Consider the following 9,155-nt stretch of genomic DNA (forward strand, 5'->3'; position numbering starts at 1 on the left):
AAATAATAATTAAAAAATCTATTTTGGCATTAAAAAATTGCCACGTCGGCGTTTAAATTAATTTTAATTAAATTAAAAAAATTAAAAACAAAAAATTGAAAATGAACGTCAACAACGACAAATCCAAAATCAAGAACATGAACATCAAACCCAGAATCATGAACATGAACATCAACAACAACAAAATAGATCAGACCGAACCACACCCAAGCCAACAAACCCAGAATCAAGAACATGAACATCAACAACAACAAAATGGACCAAATCGAACCACACCCAAACCAACAACAACAAACCCACGCCTCTCTTTTCACCTCTAACAAAAAACCACACCAACAAGAACAACATCAACAACTGGTACGAGCACCCTTTGTGTTAGAACGATTCACATCCTTCAAGTTTTCGCTCTACAAGTTCGACCAACCCAACAACCCAGAACCACCAGTGCTCTCCGAATATTCGAACCTCCAGCAATCCGAACCCGTGCATGTTAACCCAGATCCTCCGACCCAAATCACCAGAATTCCTTCTCTTCTCGAACGGCTCAAGTCTATATCGGTTTTGTACCGGTCCGACTCGTCCACTCCAGAACCCGAAACTAACACAAGCGAGTTGAAAGAGCATGTTAACCCGGATCCTCCGACCCAAATCGCCAAGACTCCTTCCATTCTCGAACGGCTCAAGTCTATATCGTTTCTGTACTCGTCTGACTCGGCCACTACAGAACCCGAAACTAACACTAAGGATGACGAAACTGATGCAAGTGCTTGTGCTTTTCCTTGGAGTACTTCGTGATCGCATACTGGCTTGAACCTATCTTCTCCTTCAAAGTCACAATCGCCTCTGTAATCATCTGCAAAAAACCAAAATCAAACCCACAAAAAATCAGTTTCAGATCTGAAAATTTTGAAAAAGAAATAGTTTTTTTGTTTTTAATTTTTTTTATTTAATTAAAATTAATTTAAACGCTGACGTGGCAATTTTTTAATGCCAAAATAGATTTTTTAATTATTATTTTACTGTGCCGTTAACCACGTCAGCATTTTCTGTTAGTTGGGTGACGGTAAGGACTTAAATGTCACGCGTTAATTGGTTTAGGGACTAAAAGTAATAAAAATAAAATGTAGGGACCAAAATAGAAATTGAGTCAAAATGTAAGGACTAAAAGTGCATTTACGCCTTTTTTTTAAGAGGCAACAAACAACTTTTAGTTAAAGAAGTATTTATTTATTAGTTTTTGTTACTTTCCAATACAAAAGAACCCGTTAGATTCTCTTCTTAATGAGTCCACTTCAACCATAATGAGTGCATATGCAAGTACAACTTTCCAATTTTCATTATGATTTTAGTTCTTATATTTAAAAGTTTTGATTTAAATTCCTTTAAGTTTAAATGCATCTTTTTTTACTTTTAGTAAAGTTGATTATTGAGTAGGAAATGCACGCTAAAATTTTCTTTATTGATTGTACTTTTCAATTTTCATTTTGATTATGGTCCTTATATTTAAAAGTTTTGATTTGAATTCCTTCAAGTTTAAATTCAACTTTTTTTAATTTTAGGCTCCGTTTGGTTTGTGTTTTTCACGGTTTACGTCTGCGTCTGGTAGTTTTTTTTTTTTACCAGCGCCTGGTGCATTGTTCATGAATAGTGCATCAAGGCAAATGAATAGTGTTTTTTTAATGTGAACAGTAACCGACAAATATTTTTTTATTGTTTTCAGATTTCAATAAAAGATGCCGTATCTAAACGCACACTTAGTGTGTGTTTGGGCCTCAGTGCACTTTTTAATACTATTTATAGATTCCACAATACTATTTCAGCTAATTTTTATCTTTATTAATAGTATTTTCAACAAAAAGTATTCAGTTACAACAAAATAAATAGATCACAAACAGTAAAGTTGATTATTGAGCAGCAAATGCACACTAAAATTTTCTTTATTGAGATAACCGAACAATATCATTGAGTTATGAAACCTTTCACTACCATATACTTACGTGTAGTCATATGATTAGACATTAGGTTATAAGATTTTTGGAAATTTTAAAAGGAGTTTTGAACTTACATATGGCTGCAAATTGTTCAAAGGAATCCATTTGTTTGTGGGTAATTAGCAGCATATTTGGTACATGTGTTTAAACATATATTTTCAGTTTTTAAATAACATTACACATATTTTTTCACACTTTTCACTTACACGTATTTCTAAAAAAACCAAAAATTATTGTTTATACATACGTACTAAATGGGTCATAAATTCCAAGATTCTCAGACATCAGCGGACATGGATGTCAGCAAGAACATAATAAAGCATTATGGGCCCGGTTTGGTACATAAATAACAGTTTTCAAGTTTAAAAAGTTTTTTGAGAAATATGTGTAAATAAAAAATGTATAAAAATATGTATAATGTTATTTAAAAAATAAAAATTGTTATTTAAAATCAAGTACTAAATCCCTCTAACTGCTTAAAATTCTATGGCATGTCCCTTCAACATAAGATGTGCTCCATTATCATCTTGTACGTTACGTCACATCCTTCTTCCTATGTCTGATGTAGGTCTCCCTGATATGATATTTGGTGGTGATAGGTTGAGTTATGACAACAAAAAACGAAAAGACATTGTTAGTTCAATAAATCCATGGACGACACTGTTCAGGAAGCATAGTAAAAAGTAAAAATGCCTCTGAATTTGAGCTTGAGATTGTAATAATAGGTAGAATGGAATTGACTGGAAGAGAACTCTCTGAGTAGCCATAAAAGACAATGAAAGTGAATATGTTTAATGTATAATGTCCCACGAGCTTGGCCAATTAAGGTACAAGTGCTTGAAATAAAACTTACTAACAAGGGTAGAGAAAAAGGCTCCCCTTGGTTCCCATTTGGACTCTCAGCTACTGATTCATATTTTATATGTAAAACTCTATAATATGCCGCCATAGTACTGTATAACATTTACATTATAAACTATATTATCAGTTGCAACAAGGAAGAAAAAGTTAAGAAAAGAAAACCCTCTTCTAATTAGAATAGCTCAAACTCCACATACTCTCCTCCTGTAGTCTCAAGCTCATTACACTTAGCACTCTCCTTTTTCTGTGCAGCTGTTGCAGCACTTTCAATATCAGAGAACTTTGGCAGCTCCGGTGGTACTGCACAACGTATTAGAGCCCAATTAAGGCCTTCAAAGAAAGGGTGCTGCTTGATCTCTGCAGCCCCTTTCACAGATCCTAACCGATTTTCGGGATCCTTTATGAGAAGGCCTCTTATCAAATCTCTTGCATGAAAGCTAACTATAGGGCTATTTGGAAACTTGAGGCTCCGTGACACTACATTCGATAGTGTTTCCTCATTTCCTGAACCCTTGAAGGGCGTCTTACCATATAACAGTTCAAACAGAAAAATTCCAAACGTCCACCAATCAACAGCACTCCCGTGACCCTCCCCTTTGATGATCTCAGGAGCAAGGTATTCATGGGTTCCTACAAAGGAGTTTGATCGAGCACTTGTTGGCTCCACGACAAGCTGTGGGAGTGGGCTGACCTGGGCAGCTAGATCAGCTTTTATCTTCCGAGCTTTTGCTGCAGCAGATATTAGTCTAGGAGTGAAGCATGGGACTTGCCAAGATGGTTGGAGACAAAAAGGATCGATGCAGCTAGATTCGGTACATGGACTCGACATCTTTTTCACAGGTTCCAGGATGGGAGAAGAAGATTTAACCACCATCGGATTGACAGCACATCTCAGTGACAAGTCAAAATCTGAGAGCATGATGTGACCATCTTCTCTGACCAGGATATTTTCTGGTTTCAAGTCTCTGTACACAACTCCAAGCATATGTAAATACTCCAGTGCGAGGAGAACTTCAGCAACATAAAACCTGCATGTGTGATGGCTTGAATTATTCTAAAGAATATTGAAATGTCTGAGTAACAATTATGGAAGACAGACGATGTAGCAAATCCCCCTAGATTTTTTTATTAATGGAATTTGATTCTCCTTCACCTAATTTGATTTATCATAAAAATTCAAGCACAGTTTTTGCCAAGAGAAGATTAACAAACAAAAACAAACAATTAGCATACATGCCACTTTTCCTACTCATTTTAATTCTGATTGACACTACATGCGTCTAATCAACCTTTTTAGTAAGGGATACCCAGGAATCAGTGTCATACATAAGTTGATAGGAACCCAATATCTACCTAGTAAGTATGAGCTGGAAGTGCAAATAATTCAACTTTGACCATAAACATAATCTTACAGAGCTGAAGGTTAATCAATAAATCCAAAACATCTGGGAGCCACTCACTTTCCTCTCACTTGCTCTGGTGCTACACTAGCACCTAAACTTTTGCCATCCCAAGTCCTAAAGTATAGACCATACTTTTATTTTCATCCACTCATCAATTAAAAAACGAAGTTCCAATTCTAGAGTGTGATTAAGACCTTTTTACCTATTGTCTAATTATTTGGCTCCAAGTTCTTGACTCCAGTCCATCCGATGTAAGTACAGGAGCATAGCTTCACTGATTTGCTAAGGCATATTAACCTAAGGAAAATGGCAGGTACAAGGCCACAAATCATTGCAAGGAAATTTCTTCTGACCTTGAACTGCAGATTAAGGCTTATGCCATAATATTACCCACTTAAAAAAATTAAATGTTAACAATCAAATATAACGATCTGTTAAACCAATAAAACAAGTTCACTCATAACCATAAAGTCTTTTAATATCTGGCAAAAGCTCTGACTTTTCAGCCAAACAACAGCTTAATTGTACGCTTAATAGAAAAGGTAGCAAAATCCAAGAAAATTGTATATATGGGGATAGGATCAAACAACATTTCATTTCAAACTTTGTAAATATTACACGACACTACATAACTTTTCATTAAAATAAAATTTTTCCAAAACAAATGGTTGGATACACAAGTTCTTCTCATGCTTGTCTTGCATGTAAAATTTTACATTTGCTGGATATCATTTACCATCCAATCTATTATGCATGAACTCATCTTTTTATTTTGTTTTAAGAAAATAGTAAAATAATGTTACTAAACTATTTGAAAAAAAATTAATAATAAATTAGTTATCATTTAATCTCCATTCACCTATTGGCAAGTTTGACAGGTATGAGGAGAAAATGTAATATGGCAGTAGGTTTGATGAAATTTCAATATATTAATTATTCCTGCAGTGGTGTAACTTTTATAAGGTATTACACTATGTTTAACTTGAACCTGACCAGTATATATAATAGAAAGTGTCAACTGGGATAAAACATAAGGAAAATTATTTTGAGAGAGAGAGAGAGAAAGTGACCCCTTCAATGAATCAATCATAAAGAAACCATTGAAGAAGACATTGCAGGACCATATCATATAAACAAAATTAACATGAAAATCTACCTGGAAGCTTGTTCCGAGAAACTCCTGCTTGGTTGCTTCTGCCGCAGCACATGCAAATCTCCACCTGGACAATACTCCATAACCAAGCATGACAGCTTATCCGTTGCAATATGTGCATACAGCGTAGGAAGAAAAGGATGATCCAGCATTTGTAATATCTCTTTTTCAGTTTGGGCCCTGGGCATTTTTTTCCTGCTCACCAAAAAATCATTATCCATCACCTTCAAAGCAAATAGGCAGTTTGTACTAGTTAGTTCAGCGAGATAAACAGTCCCGATGTCTCCACAACCAAGCCTCCTGAGCATCTTGAAATGCCTCAAACTTAAGTTTCCTTGCTGCTTCTGAACACTATGGATGGCTTCCCATCTCAAGTCTTTAGACATGTGAGGCCTCTTGCCACTGCGACTAGGCCCACACACATTGCTTTCCTCACTATTGCTTGTGCTAGTACTATAGTCACCAATGCTACTTTTTGAGCTTTGGGAGAACTCCCCCTTTTCTCTAGACCTTGATCTCTCATCAGTCTTTGTCACAAGAGATTTACTTCTGTTACTACAATTCAAACTGAAACCTGGTTTGCTTGAACCTGTGTCCAAAGTACTTGAATTGGCTTCAATGCTAACATTCATACTGCTAGATGCTGAAGAAGCCTTCTCATTTTGTTTCCTATCAGGCTTCATAGTACAACTTTGTGTCTGATTGTCCACATTACTTGTACTAGGACCCAAATCATCATCAAGTTTTTCATTACATGGATTGGAACTGCTTGAGGCAGAACTTGAATCCTGCTTTGTTTTTGTCTTGATAGAGTTCTTGTTCCTGAAGACTGGCTTCATTAAACTTTGACTGTTGCTAGCCCATTTGCTTACCCTACTAGCATTGCTGGAGCTAGATGTGGACGACAGAGAATGCAACTTACCTTTCTGCCCCCCATCTGGCATTGAAGTTTTGCTTGGAACTTCTACCGAAGTGGGAGCAGCTGCATCCACCTCCAGAACCTTCTCGCTGGCATTAGTGATTGAAGAATCTGCTGATTTTAGTTTTCTGACCTCTGCCTTTAACATTTCACTCCCAACATCTGTCTGCAAAGGAACAATCTGATCCTGTGATGGTAATCTGGTCATCATTGCATCTGGCATCATTCCACCAGCTGAAGGAGTGGAAGGATGAGCACTATGGTTTGATAAATCTGCATTGGGCATTTGCATGGATTCAGGTGTCATATCAGAAAATCTTGACACGCTTCTTTCTGGTACAAGAGAGATTTCCATCAGATTGCCCTTACCTTCTTTTGTAGGAATGCCAGCTCCATTTGCCTCAACAACCACTGCCCTATACAACCTTTTGATGGTTCCCGCTTCTGAGACTCCTGGTGAACTGGGTGGCTTAGATAATCGCTTCATGGCAGCCATTTCAGATGCCTGCGAGATGCAGAGTCCTCTTAGGGCTTGCTTCAAACTCACAGGCTCTGCTATTCCAATTCCTGATGAATGAGACGAACTAACTCTCATCGGCCTTTTCTGAGCACTCTTTCGCAAAGGGTCTCTACCAATTTCATGTGACTGACCCAATCTTCTAGCTTTAGTTTTAATGTCAATTTGCTGAAAAAGGCGATTAATATCATCCTCTATAGAATATCTATTTCCCAATTCCTGCATACAGAGGTTTACAGTTCTCTCATCCATTTTATATTGAGAATCCGATTCTTCTGTTGATTCAACAATTTCACTAGTACCAGGTAGAGTCCCCATCTTTGCTGATTCCATAAAAATTCCACAAAAAGTAGTTTCAGCCTTGCAAAAATTAACCCAATTCTAGAGAAGAATTTTGAACATGGACCAGCACAGAATCTAGAAAACACATCACATATACTCTGAAGCTTCCTTCTATCATAGTGATTTACAGATTCAAATGGCCTGTTAAATCCTCTTCACTAATTCAAAAATGAAGCATCCAAACCTGTCATGATCGCCACATTTCAGATAAGTACAGGCCTTAAATTTATTTAATAATATTATGCACTTTTCCTCCCACAAAGGGTTAAATACTCCTAGATATAACCAAAGGGCTAAAGACTTTTCAATTTGATCTAACCAATCAAATCCAACACCTCTCAGCACAACAATTTATGTCAACTGTATCCATCACCTATTTGGTCCCTCAAAATAAATACAAGTTACAAAAAACAAAAAAATTTCCAGCATGACATACTTTGCAAAACATAAAAAACATGTGAAATCTACCTTTTCTTCTTCTTATTTTCTTTTAATTCCACAACCCATCATAAAATTAAAAACAAAATTTATTTTTTAAAAGGGAAATACAAATCAATTACTGGTATATCTTTGAATCTGTTCCTGCCTCTAAAGTTTCAAGCATAAAGGGTTTCATACACATATTTCCCACTAAATAATTCCACCAAGACCCAAAAAAAGATCACAACCTAAACCATCAGTTAGGATCAGCTATATGATAATGGATCCACTCCAATCTTCTATTTTTTATCAATAAAAATTCTTTCTTTACAATACAAAACATTATATTACAGTAATTTGGTAAACTGTCACTACAAAATTTTGAAAAATGCAGGTAAAAAAGTTGAGAAAATTATCTTTTGATAAGAATTGGACAGGTTCATTAACTAAAAAACCACAGCAAACTCAACAATCGAAATTCAAAATTTCAAAAAAATATATACTAAAAAAAGCCAAAAAGAAAAGGCTAATAGAATCATATGATCATCCCAAGTGTTAGCTAAAAATTGAGCTCTTTGTATGCATCAGAATTAAAAACAAACAAGAAGAAAAACAAAACAGACTTTTTGAGACCGAAAGAGATAGAGATAGAGAGAGAGAGAGAGAGAGAGAAAAGTAAAGCAAACCTGAAACAAAGAGAGTGGTCCCAGAACAGCCCTGAGAGACAGAGTGATCAATAAGCAGTGGAAACAAAGAAAGCTTCAAAAACAATAAAAAAGACAGGCTTTTTTGGAAGGGACAGACAAACAAAAAGCTTGTTCTTCTTCTGGGGTTTTGATTTTTGTTGAAGATGGTTACTGGTTAGAGCTCACGAGAGAAACCAAAGTGGGTTTGGTTAGAGGTTGAGAAAGCAGTGAATGAAGAAAGAGAGAGAAAGAAAAAAAGAGAGAGAGAGAAAAAAGAAAGGGTTGAAATGCAAATCACGAGAAATATCAGAGAGTCACGACTATTACTGATACTATAGCTCCAAAGCTTCAGCTACTGTTTCTTTCCTCTCACTTTCTTTCTTTCCCTCTGACTCAAAATGGCGGAAAGGAAAAAAATATCACTCATATAGAGAGACATAGACACAGACATAGATACACAAAAAGAAAAAGGGAGTTTCATTTTTCATTTTTTTTTATTATTCATTTTTATATAGTATATTATAAAATTTATTATAATATTATTAATTTGGAGTCATCGATATCTAACACTATTCATTGTCCCACAACAAAATGCTGTTACTCTGAGATTTCGTACACATTATCAGTTTTATTTTTTTCCTCTTTAATTTTTTGTCAGTTTGTTTTAAGTTTTAATTAAATGGTAGTTTATTATTTTTAGTTTCGTCTAATTTTGAATTGAGTCTGTAAAACCTTTTTTTTAATCTTCTATTCAAAATTTCTCTCTCCTCTCTTTATTCTCTTCCATGTTTGGTTGGAGTGAAATAGAAAAAATGGCAAAGGGAAAGGAAGATGGGCAAAAAAGGTGGTGAGATGAATTAATT

At 35.5% G+C, this 9,155-nt stretch overlaps 1 protein-coding gene across 2 annotated transcripts; it reads right to left on the reverse strand.

Annotated features, from left to right (window-relative positions):
- Positions 1 to 2,751: 2,751 nt before the first annotated feature.
- On the reverse strand, positions 2,752 to 8,692 carry LOC142607092 (serine/threonine-protein kinase D6PKL1-like). 2 transcript variants are annotated; one of them, XM_075778507.1, is made up of 4 exons: positions 8,293 to 8,687; positions 6,697 to 7,370; positions 5,412 to 6,600; positions 2,752 to 3,880 (listed from the first exon to the last, which is right to left on the reverse strand). In XM_075778507.1, exons 2-4 carry the CDS (start codon positions 7,175 to 7,177, stop codon positions 3,025 to 3,027), a joined length of 2,526 nt encoding a protein of 841 aa, XP_075634622.1. In that variant the 5' UTR covers positions 7,178 to 7,370; positions 8,293 to 8,687; the 3' UTR covers positions 2,752 to 3,024. The 2 variants fall into 2 exon arrangements, with proteins under 2 accessions (XP_075634622.1, XP_075634621.1); XM_075778506.1 differs by having other exon boundaries at positions 5,412 to 7,370; positions 8,293 to 8,692.
- Positions 8,693 to 9,155: the final 463 nt, after the last annotated feature.

Source organism: Castanea sativa, chromosome 8 (assembly GCF_040712315.1).
Source record: "Castanea sativa cultivar Marrone di Chiusa Pesio chromosome 8, ASM4071231v1".
Classification (NCBI taxonomy): Eukaryota; Viridiplantae; Streptophyta; class Magnoliopsida; order Fagales; family Fagaceae; genus Castanea; species Castanea sativa.